The sequence below is a fragment of the Pygocentrus nattereri genome, chromosome 12 (genome assembly GCF_015220715.1).
Source record: "Pygocentrus nattereri isolate fPygNat1 chromosome 12, fPygNat1.pri, whole genome shotgun sequence".
In the NCBI taxonomy this organism is placed as follows: domain Eukaryota; kingdom Metazoa; phylum Chordata; class Actinopteri; order Characiformes; family Serrasalmidae; genus Pygocentrus; species Pygocentrus nattereri.
In genome coordinates, this window is record NC_051222.1 from 21372694 (window position 1) to 21395596 (window position 22903).

Consider the following 22903-nt stretch of genomic DNA (forward strand, 5'->3'; position numbering starts at 1 on the left):
TGTAATATGTAGTTTCTACGTAGAACTGCCAAAATAGTTCTTCCATGGCGTTGCTCCAATGGACTCCTTGTGACACATCCATTTTTGAGAATTCCTGATGAACAGGATGTCTGGCTGGTTGAAATTAAGGATGTGTGTATTCTTGCTTTAGATTTCTGAACAGGAACACTTCTTAATATTAGGAAGGATAAGATCATTGTGGGTAAGCACTCAGTCAAGCCTAACCACCAAGCCTGGAGAACTCAGGGTCCACAGCAAAAGGCAATGCCAGGAAGAGAAGTTGCTTTCCCCTGCAGCGCTGTCAGGGGTACCTTCATCACAGTTCTTCCAAGCAGTGGATTAGCCATGCCTGCAGAAGAAGGGTCGGTTATACCTTAACCAACACCAGCAGCTGAAGGTTCTCCTTCAAAATTTGTGGACACATATGCTACCAAAGATTAGGACTGCAGCCAAACCAACATTCTTTGCATCTCTGGATCCATCATGTTGCTTTGGCCAAGAGGGAACATGCAGAGCATAAGCTCAAGGAGATGGTTACTACTGAAATTGTACCCTCAGAGAACCCTTGGCTTATGCCTTTGGCCCTTGCAAAGAAGGGCGGGATTTGGCACTTCTGTTAAGTCAACAGCATGGAGAAGAAAGACTACCTGATGCCCAATCCCATCTCTTATTTTCACTCATATCCCTTGTTTTCAAGTGTCACCTTGCCCCTTGGAACTGAGTTATAAGGGGTAGTGGTTGAGATCTTCCCCTGTGAAATGGGACAACAGTCGTTTATGGTTTTTACATAAAAAGATGCAAAGAGTTTTCCAATGTGCTGTCCTTAGCTGTGGTGATCTCTCTTGTGTGGGCTATAGGCATCCTCTTCAGCTGTCTGCACCAAATCAATCAAAACAAAGATGTCTTCAATGCTTAGGAAAGCTGTTGAATCAGTTTGTGGTAGTTTTTTTATAGTTAGCCTAGCTACACAACATGCTAGCTAGCATGTATAACGTTAGTTACTTTAGACCCTGTTAATGTTGGATGAACCCATTTGTGATACGCATGTAATGTGCTTACTTTATTGAATTGTGTGTAGATTTCTCATAACATTTCATTTGGATTGTGCCTCTAAAAAACCTCTACGTGGAGGGCCATGTAGCCCTAATACTTCACCCTACCCCCTTAGCCCAACAAGAATTGGTACACCTTTTCCTAGGTATGAATGCAGAAAACAGAGGGGGAGGCCTAAGTCAGGGGTGTCTTTCCCGTCGGTGGGGCTGCAGGTTTTCACTTCAAACAAGCTGGAGCACACCTTCACTTGTTAAATCAGTTGGTCTTAGTCTACAAACATTTCATTAGGTGACCTCCTGCTTTGGTGGAGTGAAAACCTGCAGCCACTCCAGCCCTCTGCAGATAAGACTGGACACTGCTGACCTAAGTGGTAGGGGCAAGGGGTGAAATGAAATGAAAACTACCTGAACACACTGATCAATGACGCAGTGGACCACAATGCAGGATCCAGATGGTTTGGATCCCGTTGAACTGTTGCTTCTCTATGTCTTTTTTGTTGTAGTAAAACATCCACTCATCTAGTGAAGGTAATTGCATGAGGTTCAACGCTTGGTGACCATTCACTCTCTCTCTTGCTCTGCTTTTCGCTGTGGTTGTCATTCATTAGTCCAGAAATCGGAACGAGGAGAACGTGGAGCTGAGTGAATGCTTTGATTAGTGCAGGCTTTACCTCCCGGAGGGCGTTCTGAAGTCTGAAGAGTGTCTGAGGTCTGCCTTCTTTCATAATGCTGTTTCTCAGTTCTTTCCTGCCTTTCTATACTTCCTCTGTCTATTCATTCATGTCTGTCTCTCTCCAGGTTTTCTTCCTAATCAGCTCATGGTTCATAGGTAGGGTGATAAGGGTGAGTGCTGTAGCTATCACGCTTCCTGAGAGCAAAGCAGGGTGACAGACTGAGGCATGCTGGGTATGCTGCTCAACTTGGGCAGCTGCCCAGCAGTGCTTGATGCTCAGGTTTAAAAGGGGGAGATTTGTTCAACTCTCTAGAAAGCTAATCTAATTGGAAAAGTGTGGATTTCTGTCAAAAAAAAAGAGACAAGAGTGCCTGTTGATCCTTCTGCTGAAGCGTCCATGCAGTACATATCAATGAAAGTTTCCCTTAACCCCAAATAGACAAACCAAACCGAGAGACTTTTCATTACTTGTTGTTAGATCGATGCATACACAGCCATTCAAGCAGTTTTGCTGCAAATGCATGTATAAAATGATTCTACAACTATGTAGGTTTTTAGTCATTTGTAGGAAACTGAAAAGTGAAAAATTAAGATATATGAAATGTCTTATTTAGCTACTTTTAGATAAGGATAAAGTCACTAAAAGCTCACTAAAAGCACCAACTGATATCATATTTCGATGTGTCCTTTACTATCTCAGAACTATTACTTTGTAATTCTGAGCTGGCTCATAAGCTGTAATGCTAGCATCATTAGCTTATGTGCTAGCAGTGTATTTTTGCTTGACTTTACATGTCCTCATCATGTGTACATGTTTGGAATCACTGTTTTCTACAATATAACGGCAATGTTATGTCAAGATTCTAATATGATACTAGCTGTCTTCATAGTGTTCTGCTGTATAACATTGAGAGTAGAGTTATATTAAAATCAATATGCAAATGTGTCATATTTGAAAAACAGTGATCAAATCTTAGGGCAGATGACTGATAAGCAATGGCTAAAAACAGGACATTACCTTGCTGTTCTCTAAAATATGGTGTTTAGTTAACAATATTTCACTCTACACTGTTATTTAGTTATTCTGTCCTTTGTCAAGTGATTCCAAACTTCTGAAAAGCAGTCCTATCTTATCTCAGCAAGACTGAGTATCACTACAGGGCCATCCAACAGCATGTTTGGTGGCTGAAGCAGGTCTTAATTTTCCACCCTCAACTTCCAGAACCTGTACCCTCCTGGTGGTCGAGCCATCTACCCGTGAACATCAGGCCTGTGTAGGGGCGGAAGAACCTTCCGGCATGTTCTCCCCACCCATCTGCTCAGGCAGTTCGGCCCATCCCACACTGGATTGCAGCCATGGATCATGGCAGAACAGGCTTCACACCTTAAAGGAAGGAGGTCTGCCAGTTTTTAGCCATTTCCGCTCAACTGTCTTCTCCCTTTGAAAGCTGGTAACAGCATTGTTTGGGTTGTATGACAAGAAATTAGAGAACAGTAAAAAAGCTTGGTGCTTACTAGGGTATCTAGGCTCAACAGAGCACACATGGAAAAACAACATCCTGAATCCTGCAAGTTTCAGTTTGTTTTGGAGCATTTCCCCTGGACAGTTTTAGTTAGCGAGTCCAGATTCAGCAGATTACAGTGATGAAGACAACTCAATGAGCAAATGCACAGCATGGAAATCAATGAAGAAACCACAACAATGACTAAAACTCTTTAGTATGTTGTTCTATTTGAAATTTCAGACAAGGTGAAAGCCTGTTAAATATGTTCTAGGCAACAAGCACAACCAACCTGAAACCCACAAGAAAAAAAATCTCATTCTTCTTAATCATATTTATAGATGGTAGGGGAGATAAAGTTGTATGCAAAAAAATGGGTTAACCCTTTATTTGGATGATCCACTGTAGATGCTTTGTAGATGCTCAGTATATCTGTAAGTAACTAGGTATCTATTACAAGCAACTGCACATAACATTGAGTGTTGAAGATTCTATCAAATCTATCCCTAAACCTAAACCTAAACCTAACCTCTAGACAAAACCTACTAGGACGCCTAATCCTGACCACAGTGTTGTTGATAATCAACTAGGTGTTACCAGAAAGTTTGTTAATGATTTAAGGATCTGTAGATCATCTATATGGCACCATCCAAATAAAGTGTGACCAAATTTGGATGCACCTGGTCAAATTACATGATTTGATAGAAGATAAAATAACACATCCCCTATAGAGAACACACTTCTGCACATTATAAGGCACAATTATTGCTTATTTGTTGAACAAACATAAAATAAAAAATTAAATACAAAGTCTGCAGAGGCCATGAGCTGTTGCTATAATTTAATTGTTTACTTGAGATAACAAGATAATTAACTGGTTTTCTCCAAATAACAATCTAGAAAATTATAACCACTTCATGCCCTCTCTAGACTTCCTTAGTTAAAAGATCTTTTATGTTCATTTTTTTTCAAATTGTTAAACAGGGTGAACAAATAGAAATTGTGCAAAAAATACCATATTTAAATCTGCTCCCTCTAGAGGGTGTGTTAACTTATTTTCACTTAGAAAATCAACAAAACGTCATTTGACAGAGGGTGTTCTAACTTTTGCATGCAACTCTATATTAAAAAACTGTACTTTAACCCTCCAGATAGAAATGTCTTGTATAAGCGCAGCCACTCATAATTATATTCTCAGCCTATTGAGTTTACCCCCTTAACGTGGACCCACACTTCAATATAATCTACACATTAATTTTAGCAGGTAGTGAATAGTGAATAAGATTAACAATTGAATAATGAGCCTGCAGTTTAAGTGGCTATCAAACTGAGACCCTCTACAGCTCCAGTTCCATTAAGTGTAGATTTGTTATGTCTGTCTACAATAAGAGTAATAACAGTATATAATAAAGAATAATATTATGGAACGGTATAATAGAAACTAATAGTGCTGAAGCGCACCTGAAACCAGGAGTCAGTACACTGGTCACCTTCACCACCATTGTTACCTCCCCGCACCAACTGTCCATCTATACGTTAGGCAAGGGCATGAATTATTGAAACCATTCATAAAAAAAATTGCATATTCATTCTGCCTTTCATGTGTGCTGCTGAATTTGAAAGGCATGGGGGCTCAAAGCCCCTGCAATGCTCTAATACACATTTCTGTTGAAAACTGTGAAGAGCCTTCCTTTGTATATTTGTCCTCTTTCTCTGTTATTTTGACATCCCTATATCACCTCCTTATGAAGGTGATATTGAAAGGTTGTTGCTTTGAAAGTCCAACTATGCTATTTGATAAAGACAGAGATATGAAAACGAATAACAAAAGGATTATGAAAATTGGATTCAATGCTGATGAATAAAAATGATTCTCTCTGCTGTTGATTTGATTGTGTAGATGAACAGTAGCTAAGATATGAACGGTGATAACTGAACCAAGCTTAACGTTATCTGGGCCTGTATTATTAAGCTTCTCAAGAGCAAAAAGGGGCATGCAAACTCATGAGGTGTGAAAAAGGTGACAAGTTCAGAAACCAACCATCATCCCCCAGGGAGAAAAGTTGAAATGTCAGAAATAGTTGTGTTTTTGACATTTCAGTGCACTGTACAAGAGAGACCCCCTGTCAATTAGGGTTCCTTAACAACTTATATGACCAAGGTCCACTGGTGTGCCCAAAGTTTTATTACACAATTCTATAACCTAAGAATAGCTCAACCAGTCTGCACTGAAGTCCCTGTATTTAATTATTAATAAGACTATAAGATTAATATGTAATTTTATAATAAGAATAATATGTAATAAGCATAATTTTAAGAGATTATGTACAAGTTAATACAGCTTCCTTTCTGTTTGGTAGACTATATTTATTGATTGTGGCTTGCGGCTGTTTTTCTGCATCGTAGTTTGTCAGCTGACTGTCTTTGTTGCATACAACAATGTTCATGTCCATATAACCTTTTTCAACCCACTGATTAAAAGCTAGTGAAGAAAGAAATCTGTCTATTTACACTTCCAACTAACTGTCATCTGTCAATCACCACAAAGTTGATTTAGCAAGTTAATGATACCAGAGCTGCACTGTCAGAAAAAAAGGCTCTGTGCAGGTACAGTTTTCCTGTATCGAGGTACAAACAATGTACGCTCAATGGCACAACAGTGGTTTTAAGGTCCAACTATGTCCAGGTGAAAAGCCTGGAGTCAATGCAACTTAAAATGTAGAATTCAATGCTATAGGGTACAATTATGTTCCATAACTAAGGGTATTAAAGGAGTATCCCTGAAGGTACCGCCACAGTGACAAGAGGGCTACCACCCTCTCTACCAGTGATAGTTTTGTACCTTTTTTCTGAGAGTGTGTAAGGAAAACTGTTAAACTGCAGAATTTCATGAAATAACACATTAAAGTTAAAGAGACTTTATTAAATCAAGACAGTACTTGACATAAGTATTCAATAAGTTGTTCATCAATGCTGAGCTCTGTTTCTAAATTGCTGACTAAAATTGATTAAGTTATTAATAAACTGCTTAATATCTATTAAAACAATATGCTCGTTGCCATTAGTATCACTAGCAAATCATTGATTGGGATATTTCTTATGCATGTGCCAATTATTATAAACTACTTAATAAAATCTAAAATAATGTTACTCCTTACTTCTATCATTAGTTAATGATTAATTTAGTGCCCTCTTATTACTCTCTTCAGTACTGTTAATAGATGTACTCTTATCATAAAGTGTTACCATGAACATTAAATCTCACAAGGCAGTTGGCATCGATTACAGGAATTTGATTTAAGAAATAGCTTTCACTGCAATTCAGCACAAAAAAGATTAACAAGTTTTTTAAGCTTTTCCCAGGCATGCATTCCTGTTATGAGATTACCTCTGGCTCTGCAAGACTAACTTGCCTTTTTTACTTTTTAAAAGCTAATGAATACATCTTAACAAAGGCACTGATTCTTAGATCAGGATTCTCATCCTAAAGTGCTTCAGAATTAGGGGTCTGGCTCTTTTCATGGCTCCAAATCTATCATTTTTTTGTGTAAGTATGGGAAATGTAAAAAGTGAAAAAAAGAACTGAATGCCGATATAATTTCATAACACAAAAGACGGTCCTGTTAGCATGGGGGAAAAAAAAGACAGGAATACCAGAAAAAGCTGTGACCACCATGAAATAGCATGGCATGCCACATGGGGCTCTCAGCTGATATAATGGCTTCTAAAGTGCATTCTGAAAAGTGGAACAGCTCTTAGAAAAGACAAAAGAAAGGAAACGTACTTCAGGTGACTGCAGTATGATGCAAAGTCAGGACAGCAGGGTGCAGGAAATTATAGACTTGTAGAAGAATTAGATGGAATAAAATACAGGCAGTCAAACACAAGACAGATTCATAACTGTGGTGAATAAACAAGGGGAAAAAGACAGTTTGAGGGCACCTAGCTTTATAAAATGTTTTCAATACAAATGTGCAAGTTTTCTTTGTCAGTTAGCATTAACTTGACATGTTTTTAAATTCTAACCAGATTTATTTTGCGCAAAATGTTATCATGCATCTAAATTTTTATTATCATTTATAGTAGGTAGTTCTGATTCAAAAAATTCGAAAAATATGATTCTAAAAATTGGTAAAATACTCAATTAAACTCTCCAAAACTTGATTTCTCTATGCATGCACCAGGCATATGGAATAATCTTCAATCATCAGTCAACTGGCAACCAAAGCCTGCAGAACTAACCTTAATTAATTCATTTTGGAAACAATATTAAAACTCCACCCATTTTATCCACTTGTTGTGATGTCAGCTGTCATACACACTTAATCCTCAGCTGTTTAAACTATAATTTAGTCAAAATAGTGTCAATTTGTACTTTTAACAAAACTGCTGAACCAGTATTTAGGCAAAAGCTTCTCTTCAGATCAAGCATGAGTGATGCAATAATATACCCAAGTATTAGCAAGTAGCTGTGTTATATATTTATTGAAAAGTACCGGACAGAAAACTCAAAGTTCTAAAGGAGGTGTCCTCAAGGTGTCCTCAAAAAGACTTTTCATGGGCAGTGCAGAAGAAACAGAGGGAATGAAGAAGTGACAGCGCACCTTTAGAGCCTCCTTCTCTTTCTCCACCCTCTGGAACTCAAGGTGCTCTTTGACCAAAGCGGCCTCTTTGCCACTGATCTCCTCTTTGAGCTGGACATTCTGGTGGTTCATGATCTTCAGCTTGCCTTTCATCGCCTTGATCTCGTCCTGCACACACACACATAGACACAGGTCAAGGGACAAAGAGAGAGAGAGAGAGAAAGACAACGAGAGAAAGCAAAACAGAGAAAAGAGTGAAACAAAAGAGTAAAACAGAAAAGGGAACAAGAGAGAGAAAAGAGAGCAATAGAGATAGGAAAAAAGACAGAGATAGAGTGAGACAGATAGAGACAAAGAGAGAGTAAAAGAAAGGGAGAGAGCAAAAGAGGTGCAAGTCAAAGAGAGCAAAAAGGGCAAAAAAAGGAAAAAGGTAAAAAGGAGGAGAGAGAAAGCAAGACTGAGTGAAACATAACAGCAAAAAAGTGACAGAGAGCAAACAGAGTAAAAGAAAGCAAAAGAGAGAGAAAAGGAGACAGAGAAAGAAAAACAAACACAGAGTGAAATATAGAGACATCATCACTTTAAGAAATGCTTTTGAAAAATCAAGCTCTACACTATGTATGTTCTAAAGTGTGGAACAGACATGGTTCTTCACAGAATGCTTACAAAGCATGCTGTGAGGATTTGATTGAGGTCAACCACAGGAGTTAGCCCCTTATGTCAGATGATCAGTTGTAGATCAGAAATGATAACATGGTGACCTTAGGCTCTTGTGTGGCTACAGAGCATCCCATTGTTTTGCCAGTGCTTTTCTATGGTGATTACACAAACTCTATGTTCAACTAAATCACATGAACATGAAAATCATGATTTCCACATGGTGAACACTGTGATGTTCCTATACACACACACACACACACACACACACACACACACACACACACACACACACATATATATATATATATATATATGGTATATACATATACCTTTTTCGCTGTTGCTTTTGTTAGTTTGATGCTTATTGACTTCTCACAAGCACTGTCCAATATAGTCAGTATAGTCTGCTGATGATATCACTACAACTTCTATTTAAAGCTGTAACTAAAATTGAGGGCTATGATTAAGGACTATCATACCAACCTATAGCATGGATCAGCTAAGCCTCAGCCTGCACTGCTACAGATGTTTCAGATGCTGTTAAGAAAATGTGTTGTGTTAATGATTTTGAGTCTACTCTAGTCTTTTTTCTTCTTCAATATTGTTTTTTTATTACTACAGAATATGGCTTAGATAAATTGATCATTCAATTTACAAAATCACTGATTAATGTTCACCTTCTTGATGAACTGGCAATTATTTTTTATTTAGTTTTTTATTACTAGCATTAATAATTATTAGTTATTTGCTTCACAATGCAAGACTCTCAGGTAGGTTTGATCTACTCATCAGAGGCTTTGCAAAAACTTGTGAAGTCACGCCAGCTCGAGGGCACACTGACAATACAACAAAATATTAATGGAATTCTGAAGTTCATGTAAATATTTAATAGATTCAGTTTTTTTGATAATCTAAATTGTAATTAAAATTTCATATTAATCCATCCATCCATTTTCTAAGCTGCTTCTCCGTCAGGGTCGCGGCGGTGGTGCTGGTGCTGGTGGTGCCTTCGGGCGAAAGGCAGGATACACCCTGGACAGGTCACTAGTCCATCACAGGGCAGACAGACAGACACATACAGTCACTCACACACTCACACCTAGGGGCAATTTAGCATGTCCAATCGGCCTGACTGCATGTCTTTGGACTGTGGGAGGAAACCGGAGAACCTGGAGGAAAATTACAAAGAAATTTTAGTACTCTCACACTTATTGGTATACATACAGTATGTACAATATATTTCCAAAAGTATTCAGTCACCCATCCAAATCAGTGAATTCAGGTGTTCCAATCACTTCCATGTCCACAGGTGTATAAAACCAAGCCCCTAGGCCTGCAGACTGCTTCTACAGACATTAGTGAAAGAATGTGTCGCTCTCAGGAGCTCAGTGAACCCCACTGTGGTATCGTGATAGGATGCCACCTGTGCAACAAGTCCAGTCATGAAATTTCCTCACTACTAAATATTCCACAGTCAACTATCAGTGGTCTTATAACAAAGTGGAAGAGATTGCGAATGACTGCAACTCAGCCACAAAGTGGCAGACCACGTTAACTAACAGAGTGGGATCAGTGGATGCTGAGGCGCATAGTGTGCAGGGGTCACCAACTTTCTGCAGAGTCAATCGCTACAGACCTCCAAACTTTATGTGGCCTTCAGATTAGCTCAACAGTGTAGAGAACTTCATGGAATGAGTTTTCATGGTTGAGCAGCTGCATCCAAGCTGTACATCACCAAGTGCAATGCAAAGTGTTGAATGCAGTGGTGTAAAGTACAGCCACTAGACTCTAGAGCAGTGAAGATGTGTACTCTGGAGTGACGAATCACGTTTCTCCACCTGGCAATGCGATGGATGAGTCTGAGTTTGGCGGTTGCCAGGAGATCGGTACCTGTCTGACTGCATTGTGCCAAGTGTACAGTTTGGTGCAGGGGGATTATGGTGTGGGGTTGTTTTCAGGAGTTGGGCTCAGCCCCTTAGTTCCAGTGAAATGAACTCTTAATGCTTCAGCAGACCAAGATATTTTGGACAATTTCATGCTCCCAACTTTGTGGGAACAGTTTGGGGATGGTCCCTTCCTGTTCCAACATGACTGCGCGCCAGTGCACAAGGCAAGGTCCATAAAGACATGAGGTTGGTGTGGAAGAATTTGACTGGCCTGCACCTCAACCCAACAGAATTCTTCTTGTCCAACGTCAATGTCTTCTTATGGGAAGAAAAATTCCCATAAACACACTCCTAATCCTTGTGGAAAGCCTTCCCAGAAGAGGGCGACATCATATTAAACCCTGTGGATTAAGAATCTATGTATGTGTGTGAAGACAGACAAGCGAATACTTTTGGCAATATAGTGCACGCACACACACACACACACACACACACATTTGATTGGCAATAGGTCAGTAACATGACTGGGTATAAAAGAGCTTCTCAGAGAGGCAGAGTCTTTCAGAAATAAAGATGAGGAGGGGTTCACACTGTGAAAGACTGCACCATCAAATAGTGCAACAATTGAAGAAAAACCATTTCTCAACATAAAATATCAAAGAACTGCTTTTCATTATAAGATTCAGAGAATCTAGAGAAATCTCTGTATGTAAGGGACAAGACCAAAAACCAGTATTTGCTGGCTGTGATCTTGGGGCCCTCAGGCAGCACTGCATTAAAAACAGACATGATTCTGTAGTGGAAATCATTGCATGGGCTTGGAAACACTTCTGAAAACCACTGTCTATGAAAACAGTTCATCACTGCATCCACAAAGGCAAGTTAAAACTCTAAAACTAAAGAAGAAACCAAATATAAACAGGATCCAGAAAGGCTGCTGCCTGCTCTGGCCCTGAGCTCATTTAAAATTGACTAAGGGGAAGTGGAAAAGTGTCCTGTGGTCCGACGAATGAACATTTGAAATTCTTTTTGGAAATCATGGACACTGTGTCCACTGTCCAAAGACCACTCAGCTTGTTATCAGTGCACAGTTCAAAAGCCAGTATTCATGATGGTTTGGGGGGGCATTAGTGCACATGAAATGGGTGACGTGCTCATCTGTGAAGGCACCATTAATGTTGAATGATATATACATGCTTTATCAACATATGCTGCCATCCAGACGATGTCTTTTTCAGAGAAGGCCTTGATTATTTCAGCAAGACGATGTCAAACCACATTCTACATGTATTACAGCAGGATTGCTCCGTATTAAGAGTCCAGGTGCTAAACTGACCTGCCTGCAGTCCAGACCGGTCACCACTGATAACATTTGGAGCAATATGAAATGAAAAATATGACAAATGAGCTCCTGAACTGATGAGCAGCTTAAATCCTATATCAAACAAGAACAGGAAAACATTTCATTTTCAAAACTACAGTAGCATCTCCTCAGTTCCCAAACACTTACAGAGTGTTATTAAAGGAAGAAGTGATGAAACACAGTGGTAAAAATGCCCCCATCCCAACTTCAAAATTCAAATTCAAATTCAAAATGGGCAAATATTTTTCAAAAAACATTTCTCAGTTTAAACATTTGATATGTTGTCTTTTTAGTATTTTCCTTTAAAATATGATGTACATGATTTGCACATCTTTGCATCCTATTTTTATTTACATTCTCCACAACGTCCCAACTTTTTTGGAAATGGGGTTGTATATATCGCTCAGAGAAACTTAGGTTTGTCGTCACAGCTCGGGAAACTGACAAAATCAAAAACCCTTAGATAAGTGAAAGTCAGAAAGATCTCCTCCTTTCCAGTGACCCAGTAAACCATCTTCTAATCAGGTGATCAGTTATATGCAAGCATGCCCCATGCACTTCAACATGATCATGTGATGTGTTACTGCTGTTTCGATTGGCTGCATTATGAAACTTGTTTCATGACTTAAGCATCTGAGTTTCATGTGAGTTGCAGGAGGCTTTACACAATGCAACTCAAGTGCAGTTTAGTTTCATGCAGGTTTATGCAAGCAAAGTTGCAAGAAAGTTTCACCATGTACAGTTAGCCTAATAAAGTATTCAACTATACCTGGTACTGACTAAAAAAAAAATCTGCTTTTCAAACCTGAGATTTAAGAGATTAAACCTTCTTTTCAGTCCTTTATGACTATTTATTCCAAATCAAGCCAGTTAAATCTTTGATGGCTTTAAGAGATGACCAGAGAAAGATCTTCACACATTTAGGTAAACAAAACATACACAAACACACCCAAAACACATACACTCACCCACACAAACAGATGGCTATGCACACTAGAAGGCAGACACAAACATGTACAATAGAATAAACACAGATAAACATAAATACGACAAAATGTGAGAATTTTTTTATTAATATGATAGAAGAATATAGTTTACTGCAATCCAACAATTGCAATGGATTGATTAAATCGGCAGCACACCTGATTTAATATAATGATTTTTTAACTGTTTCTGAGTTAAAAAAAAAAAAAAAAGAGAAATTAACTGAGAAATTAACTGTCCCTTGACCATTTGGACCATTCTACCACATTAGATCACAGTGCGTTCCCAGAGTAAAAATGACTATAAAAATATATACAAATATAAATATAAATATTAAAAATATAATGTTCCTGAAATGATTTCAAGGACATTTTAAACCCAAGGCATTCATGGAGATACGTGGGTGGAGAAGCTAGAGGTGTGCATCCGGGGTTTATTAAGGGAGAGACAGCAAGATTCACTGCTAGCAGCTCCGGGTGCCTTAGTGAGACTCAGCACCCTCTTGACTCCGGCGTTAAAGCCCTCACAGTGTGGTGAATGAGTGACGTCTCAGCGACATAGCCAGAAAGCTAAGGCTAATGCTAAGGCCAAAACTAGCCCACTGGAACACCACGTTCCTCTGATTCGCATGTCAAACAGGTTTGCCCCACTCAGCTAAGCAGCCGCTGAGGAGTCTGTTAGAAGTGCCCTGCTTATAGGAGACTCGATTGTTCGACATGTGAAATTTGCTACTCCTTTAGGGGCACCAGCAGTAATAGTTAGCCGTTTACTGGGAGCCAGAGCACCGGACAGCTAATAAGAGATATTTGAGGATAGTCATTCATGTAAGGGCCATTGATATTTGTCTGCGGCAGTCTGTGGTAACTAAGGGTAATATTAGAGAGGTGATTAAACTGGCCCAGATTATGTCCGAAGCCGTAATTTGCTCGGGCCCCATCCCAATATGACGTGGTGCTGAAGCCTACAGCAGACTTTTAGCATTAAACTGTTGGATGTCTAAGTGGTGTTCCGAAAATCAATTGGGGTTTATAGATAATTAGTTACATTTCAAGGGCAAACCTGGTCTTATAGGTAGGGATGGTGTCCACCCCACGCGGGAGGGTGCTGCCTTACCTTCTTGCAGCATAGCACATAGTCTTTTAGTTAGTCGGCAGAGTAGTGTAAACATCTGCTGACAATCCAAAGCCACCTTGAGGTGTCACCCAGGTTCAACTTTATTGAGACTGTGTCTTTGCCCCAAATTAAATCTAAATTTAAACATAGAAAAACTCAATCAGCCCGTTTCAACAACCTAATCAATATTAATTCATATTCAGATGATAGCAGCAACACCTCAGATCTAAAGTTTGGGTTACTCAATATAAAATCACTAAACTCAAAAGCAGTCATCGTAAATGAAATTATAAGTGATCATAAATTTGACGTTTTCTGTCTCACCGAAACATGGGTTAAACCGGATGAATATTCAGCACTAAATGTAGGCTATCATTATGTACACAGACCAAGATTATCAGGCAAGTGAGGTGGAGTATGTGTAATCTACCAAAACACCCTAGATATCAGTCAGAAACAATGTGACACTTTCACTTCTTTTGAGGTTCTTTCCATTCGACATTACAAATCACAAAAAAAGAACCCATTTTCATTATTTAACATTTACAGACCACCAGGGCCCTACTCTGAATTTTTAAAAGAATTTTGTGATTTCGCTGCAAACCTGGCTGTGTGCAATGATAAAGTAATAATTGTAGGAGATTTTTATATCCATTTTGAGCAGATGACCCACTAAAAAAGGCATTTACTTCAATTCTAGACTCTGTTGGTATTAGCCAAAATGTTACAGGGCCTACACAATACTGTAGATTTAGTTTTGACACATTTTACACACACTTTAGATTTAGTTTTGACACTAGGTCTTAACATAGACAGGCTTAATATCCTACTGCAAATCTCAGCAATCTCCGACCATTACCTAATTTTATATGAACAATGTATTAGCCATAATATATGTACATCCCCTCGCTATTCTACAAAGCGCTCAATAAAACCTTTTACTGCCCTAAAATTTATAGAAAACCTCCCAGAACTATCAACCCAAGTCTCCACTCCATCAGACCAAATGGAGTTAGATTTACTAACCGATTATTTAGAAAATACCTTTCGATCTACTTTAGAAAATGTGGCGCCACTTAAAATAAAAAGGATAAGGCAGAAAAAGCTCACCCAATAGTACAATGATAAATGCCATAGCTTAAAACAAACAATTCGGAAACTAGAGTAGAAATGGTGATCATCCAAGCTGGAAGTGTTCCAATCTGAATGGAAGGACAGCCTTAGAATATAGAAATGCTCTCACTAAAGCTCGCTCAGCATATCTGGCCTCGCTGATCGAGAATAATAAATATAATCCTAGAGTTCTGTTTAGTGTGATTTCCAGAATTGCAAAAAATCAGGCAGATACTGAACCACAAATTCTGGCAACTCTCACCAGTGAAGTTTTTATGGACTTCTTTAATAATAAAATCGAAAATATTAGACAACAAATTCAACCACAGGTCCCTCAAAAGTCCCTCAAAATGACTCAAATAAGTACTGCCAGTTATTATAAACCCTCTTTTAACTATAGTAAACTTGTCCCTTAGTCTGGGCCATGTAGCCAAAGCTTTTAAACTAGCAGTTATTAAACCTCTGATCAATTAGCGTATTGTCTAATTACAGGCCTATTTCTAACTTACAATTTATATCTAAGATCTTAGAAAAAGCTGTGGCCCAACAACTTCATATCTACATAAGAACCTACACATATATGAAAAATTCCAATCCACATTCAGGCCACATCACAGCACTGAGACTGCTCTAGTTAAGATAAGATTAGTTAAGATTATCTTCTTCTTGCCTCTGATCAAGGCCACATATCCCTGTTAGTTCTACTTGACCTCAGCACAGCTTTCGATATGATTCTCCTCGAAAGGTTAGAAAACATGGTTGGAATCACAGGGACAGCCCTATCATGATTCAAATCTTACCTAACAGAACGTTATCAGTTCATAAATGTAAACTATTTATCTGCCAATTATTCAAAAGTAAGATTTGGAGTTCCGCAGGGCTCTATTTTAGGACCATTATTATTTACACTATACATGTCACCATTAGGTACAGTTATAAGTAACCATGGCATTAACTTTCATTGTTATGCAGACGACATGCAATTGTACATATCAGCTAAGCCTGATGACAAATACAGATTAAAGAAAATAGAGGACTGTGTAAAAGATGTGAAAGGCTGGATGTCATGGAACTTCCTCCTACTAAACAGGAATAAAACAGAGGTTCTCCTTCTGGGTCCAAAAGTGGCAAGAAATAAATGATCAGGTTTAATTTTAAATCTCACTGACTTTCAAGTTACACCTGGTTCAGCAGCAAAAAATCTTGGAATCATAATTGATTCAGATTTATCATCCGATCAACACATAGGCAGCATCACTGGGACAGCTATTTTACATCTTTACAACATTGCCAAGACAAGAAGTGCCCTATCCCTGCGTGACGCAGAAACATTAGTACATGCCTTTATTATTTCAAGGCTAGACTACTGTAACGCTCTACTGTCAGGATGCACTAGCAGGAGTCTAAGCAAACTTCAACTAGTCCAAAACGCCGCAGCCAGGGTCCTCAGTAAAACTAGAAAATTTTATCAAATCAGTCCAGTGCTATCATCAGGCTTGGCTGCCTGTTAAATTCTGTATTGATTACAAAATTCTTTTATTGCTGTATAAAGCCCTACATGGGCTCGCTTCTGAGTACCTGCGAGACCTTATTTTGTATTATGAGCCATCACGACTACTCAGATCACAGAGTGCTGGCTTATTAATAGTTCCTAGAATTCATAAGGCTGCACTCAGGTTTGTGGATGGTGGAGCAGAGGGATGCCAAACTGTTTTAGAGTGCTCCCGTGTCTGTGTGTCCTTCTGGTTTTCTCCTTTTAGTTAAGCTGTTATAGTCACTCTGGAAATGTTCACATTTTACATACACCCAAACAGAACAAAACTAATTCTATCTCCCTACCTTTTTCCGATTATACGACCGCCCACCTGCCCGGCCGGACACTGAAGGATGACTGTCTGTCGAGCTCTCCTGCTACCCACGCCCCAGCTACGGCCACCTGCCCTGGACTAGCTGCCCACCCTACACTAAAGTTTTCATAGACTCCTAGCTATTACTACTAGCTATTACTATGCTATTATAATATTAGTAGTATAATCATTTGTAGGTAGTCTGACCAGAGGAGGATGGGTCCCCCCTTGTGAGCCTTGGTTCCTCCCAAGGTTTCTTCCTCAGCTCTGAGGGAGTTGCCCCTCATGGCCACATGGTGAGCAGTTAGATTTCACTGTGCTGAAGTAAAAGTGTCCCAAACCTGAAAATTAGTGTGTAACATTAAGTTGTCACTACTGAAACACATAATTTCTGCAGTGAAATAAATTTTTGTGTTAATGAAATGATTTAAAATTGTGCAATTCTATGTGTGTTTTAGGCTGCGTTTGCTAGTAATGCATTGGCTTGCGTTTTTGAGTTATGCTCAAAATTATCATCGCCGAAACAGTCACTACTGCTGCAATTTCTGAGATGTTATGATTGTTTTGCCACTGACAAAATTAAATCTTCAGTCATTTGTTTGAAGAAAGTAAACAAAATTAAGCCATATGGTCATGCAATGCAAAATAATTTTGTTTAAAATTCAAGTTAATTAAAAATTCAAAAACTTTCAGCTCTGACTTTGAACCAATTCAGCAGAATAATCCATTTATGCCAACAAAGCCAATTAAATCTGAAAAAGTAAGATATGAGACATTCACAGATATAGATGAACAAACACAAAAACACACATGGAGCAGATGCGTATAAACCCAACACAGGCTGAGGCAGACAAACTCATACACTCAGATAAGGACACACACACACACACACACACACACACACAGGTAAACACAGATACAGGATGAAACACACATTCACACTCTTGCTAACAGATTGCAATGAAAACAGCACAGATAAGCACTTAGGCAATAAATCTTAAGTGTAAACACACTCAAAATCCTCAAAAACCTGCACTCAGAGACGAGCATCAGCACAAGCATCTACAACAAGCCCCACACATTCACACAGCAGACGAGTGGGAGCCCCACCATTAGTTCAAAAAGCGTCCCATCCCCTACTGTAGCCTTATCATACGACAGCTACAAGGTCAGACTTCAGACAGAAAGCAGCTGGGCCAGAGTGGGACGGGTGGGGGTGGGAGGCAGAATTTACACTTGGCAGATTCAGGTATGATGAAATAAGAGAGCAGAAGAGGAAAAGGAATACAGAATGTGGAGATTGTCCTTTGAAAGCGCAGCTGAAGCTAACTCTTCCTATGGCAGGACCGGCTGCAGCTCCATTGCTGATTCTGCTTCAGCTTTTTCAAAAAGAGACTGGCAGCTCAGTACGTCTATCACAGTGACACTCATTATGAGAAAGTTAAGCCTTAGATGTTGAGAGTTAATACTTATACAGGGCTGTAAAACTGTAATTTCACAATTACATATTTAATTACATAGTTAAGTATGGAATTAATTGCATTAGTATTCTCTATTGTCAGCTTTAGGATACTTTTCTGACCTTTTTCTGTTTGTTTAGATGTGAAGAAATGACAAGAGGGTTAGTTATGCATTAAAATCTATTTAAAATCAATTTACATTTAATAATGGGTGCTTTGCGTCTGCACTTAAGACCTTTTTATTTCCTTTTTTTATCAAGTACAGTTATATCTTCAAAAAAAAACAAACACAGCACAGGGCTCAGAGGTGTATGTGCTGGAGATAGTCCATGGATTTTAGCATCCTCTCATTGTCCGTAAGTAGTTCCTCAGTGTTTGATAACCAGATTGTTCCATAAACATAAATGAATTGAATATACATGTTTCACAGTAGGTCACACAGTACTTTTGAATACATTTACTTGTGTATACTTACATACAGAGGGAATTGTTTCATTTAAACATCTGTTGAAAACAAATATGTGATTACTGAGGACCATTTAGTCAAGAATTCATCTGATCTTAATTGTAGTCTTGCAGTTATACTTTCCATATAGTAAACATTCTTAACCTTTTCCCTCCAGTGCATTACTGTGGGGGGCTGAGGCCTCAGCCATAAAACTGTAATCATCTTCTTAGTAATTAGTAGAAGGGCTCTCAGTAATAATGTATTATTATTATTTCCTATATTTTCTGGTAATATTCCTAATAAAAAACAAGATGGTTCTAAGGGCAGTTCTATATTTAGGCGTTTTTAAATTTCAATGTGTATGTTTTGCCAGTATTCTGATAACTTCCGACAGTCCCAAAATTTGTGTATGGTCTCCTACCTCCTCTGAAGTGTTCCTGAGCCCATGTGGGAATATCCATTACAGAATGATGTGGGTTTTTAATGCAGTGCCGCCAGAGGGATCGAAGGTCACGGGCATTCAATGTTGGTTTTCTGCCTTGCCGCTTACTTGCAGAGATTTCTCCAGATTCTCTGAATCTTTTGATGATATTATGGACTGTAGATGATGAAATCCCTAAATTCCTTGCAATTGCACATTGAGAAATGTTGTTCTTAAACTGTTGGACTATTTGCTCACGCAATTGTTCACAAAGTGGTGAACCTCGCCCCATCCTTGCTTGTGAACCACTGAGCCTTTCAGGGATGCTCCCTTTATACTCAATCATGACACTCACCTGTTTCTAATTAACCTGTTCACCTGTGGAATGTTCCTAACAGGTGTTTTTTGAGCATTCCTCAACTTTCCCAGTCTTTTGTTGCCCTTGTCTCAACTTCTTTGGAACGTGTTGCAGGCATCAAATTCAAAATGAATGAATATTTGCAAAAAAAAATAAAGTTTATCCATTTGAATATTAAATATCTTGTCTTTGTAGTGTATTCATTTTGAATATAGGTTGAAAAGGATTTGCAAATCATCATATTCTGTTTTTATTTATGTTTTACACAACGTCCCAACTTCATTGGAATTAGGGTTATATATCGTCATAATGCCCAGTGCTATCTCCACCATAGATTGTATAACTAGAACCTTTTAGAGCTTTTCTTAACTAAACCTCCAACTTGAGGATGCAATTAGCTGGCTACATAATTGAAGCTAAATAGCTACTGTGTATTTTACTATATTCTTTTTGTCATTTTAGAATAGTCAATAATAGTAAGCTGTTTATTAAAATGCAAGCTACTGTTCTTATGTTATATTGTCTATTACCTAATTTATACTTTCTGCCAGCAATTTAGTTAATTTTGTCTATTACTTAGCTATTTCAGTGAAATTTGTAAGGAAACTATTTATTCTTGAGGTCATTACGTGCATAAACTAATTAAACATGAAATATTCTGACATGATTTTTTTCACATTAAAACTATATACACCCAACACATGATTTTCTTTTTATTTGCGTCATTGAAATAAAAAACAGGCAGGATAATTGGCAAAAGGTTCTTCTCATGAAATGGATATACTGTGGCACTGTGCAGGTTTGTTTCCACCTTGGAAAAGTAAAAAGGAAAGCAAAGAATTTCACCACCTCAGTTAAAAGCTAAAACTCACAGCCCCGAGACGCAGCTCCACATGAAATGAAGTGCAAAAAGAAATGCAAATATCCATTGATCCTCAAATAACGAGTAAACTGTGATATTGGGCTACTTTCCATTTTGTAAAAGTAAAAGCACCATGAAAACACAAACAGCTCACACATTTGAGCTGTTTTTGGAGATTTTTGCAAAATGCTATAGTTGCTTATACACAACCAATCCTTCATCTTTGTTGTCACCATGCCAATGACAGAAATGACTGTGATTGGTCACACAGGCATCAAACATTCTTAGAAAATCAAACAGAGTGTGAATAAAATAATAATGTACTGTCAAGACTGAAAGATCTAGTTTGGCATGTAAGATATCATCAGTTTACACATGCATGAGTTAATTTACTAAATAAATTGCACATGAAACTCAAGCTCTGTGTGTAAGAGCCTTTACTTGAGTAAGTTTCTTTACTAATTAAAGTTCTTTACTAATAAAAGTAGAAATATTAGTACAGAACTAAATAAAGTGAAGATTTTCAGTGTTTTTTCCTATTTCTGGTTATTTCTATCTACACCTTACACTTGTGATGTTTCACAAAGTATACAAACAAACACACACACACACACACAGACAGACACCCATGCACTGATAAGAATGTGTACCTGAGCCTCGATAAGGTTCTTGCTGTAGAGGTTGCGGTCAGACTGGACGGCCTCATAGAGGTTCATCTGCTGTTTCAGTTTGGTCTCCGCTTCAGCAATCTTCTTCTTATACTCAAAGATCTGCATCTCCCGCACTTTGATGTCCTCCATATGCAGCAAAACCTGGGAAAAGAGAAAGGAAGAAGAAGAGAAATGAGGGAGGAAAGGTCATGAGAGATGCACTGAGAGATGCACTTCCTCCTTTACTGTCAAAGAAACAAGCATTTTCAAGACAAATACTTCAGTCTGCAGATACATGTGAGAACGACACAGCTGGAGGAAAAGTGGGTTGGCACGTTAGTCAAATAGTGTGAGTCGTGATGCTGTGTGTAGGTCATCCTGAAGTCCTTCATCAGTGGTCACAGGATGCTACCCACAGGATGTTGTTCACTGGATATTTTGGTTGGTGGACTATTCTCAGTCCAGCCGTGATACTAAGGTGTTTAAAAGCTCAAAACACTGATCAGTGTATATTATAGACTTTCACCACATTCTAGCACATTGACAAATTTGATGTAAATTATAAAAAAAAAAATCTAATTAAAAAAAGGTAAATCACTCGCTAAGATGTCATCTTTCATGTTACATGCATGCTGCATAAAATAAAACATGCTAAAATATGGCATCAGCACATAAGCATCTATATATATATATATATATATATATATATATATATATATATATATATAAAGATACCATCAATAACACCTCATAAATAGGTAGAAGCAAATAAGCAAAGCATTTATTTGTAAAGATATGATCAGTAATACATGCTAAAAGAAGACATTAGCACAAATGCACGTGTGTTTAAAGATGCCATCAGTAAAATGAAAGGATAGTATGTGCTAAAACATGTTAAAAGTCAGTATTAGCAAATACATATGTGTTTAAAGATACAGTCGGTAAATCTACAAGACAGTACATGCTAAACCATGGTGAAAGACCACATTAGCAAATACATACGTGTGTAAAGTCACCATCAGTTAAACATGCTAACAGACAAAAGACATGGCATTCAGCAAGCAAGCATGTGTGTTTATCTATGTTTTGCAATAATAATTATACAATTATGCTTAAAGTTTGTATTACCAAAAAATGTTTTTATGAATGCCATCAGTAAAATATAACAGATAGCATTCTAAAAATAGTATTAATGTTTAAGATTTAAAGATGCTATCGTATTTTTTTATCCTACGTCAATAACGCTACTTCTTTCAATTTGAGCAAAAAAAAAATTTACGCAGTGCAAATTGAATTCTAATCTCAAAAAAATTTGGTGGTTGAAATCTTACTGCATCCCTGCTTAATATGGTCATACCATCTTTAGTCCAAAGTTGAGCTGAGCTGACAAATAGCTAGAGATATGACTCTGATCTGCCTCTGATCTGGATCTCCATCACTTCCATTCGTTATTACTTCTTTTTTCCTCCTCCTTACATCCTCAAACCACACACACACACCTCTCTGAACTGCGAAGACAGCCGCACAAACCTAAAGGAGTCGATTTGTGTCGAGGTGGCTGACAAATCCACGAGAACTTGTTCACATGTTCCACAGCGAGAGGCCTACACTGTTTCAATGGAGCCTGATTGAAACATCAGCCGAGTGTTTTTTCCCCCTCGCTCCCTCTCAGCCGTGCCGGCTTTGTCAATGCGAGACATTATGCGTCAAATTAAACCCTGAATGGAAACAGAATTACATGGATTTGCCGCATTAGACCGCTATAGCACACACGGACGCTAATCCAATCACAGAGAGCCAGGTTAAATCCAAATGTCAAAGTCAGGGCAAAAAGAATGGAGCCCATGAAGAGAAAGAGGTGAGGCTGAGAGTATATCTTTAATAACTTTCAAATCAAAGACACACTCCTAAAGTTTAAACAGAAAACT

The 22903-nt window shown here is 38.3% G+C and overlaps 1 protein-coding gene across 1 annotated transcript in view; it reads right to left on the bottom strand.

Annotated features, from left to right (window-relative positions):
- The window catches only part of cfap58 (cilia and flagella associated protein 58), a 222539-nt gene that overhangs the window by 137603 nt on the left and 62033 nt on the right, over nt 1–22903 (bottom strand). Inside the window, exons 10-11 of the mRNA XM_017698980.2 lie at nt 20976–21137; nt 7832–7978 (exon numbers count right to left, since the gene is read on the bottom strand). Coding sequence (XP_017554469.1) covers nt 7832–7978; nt 20976–21137 — 309 coding nt within the window. The remainder of the gene's footprint in view (nt 1–7831; nt 7979–20975; nt 21138–22903) is intronic.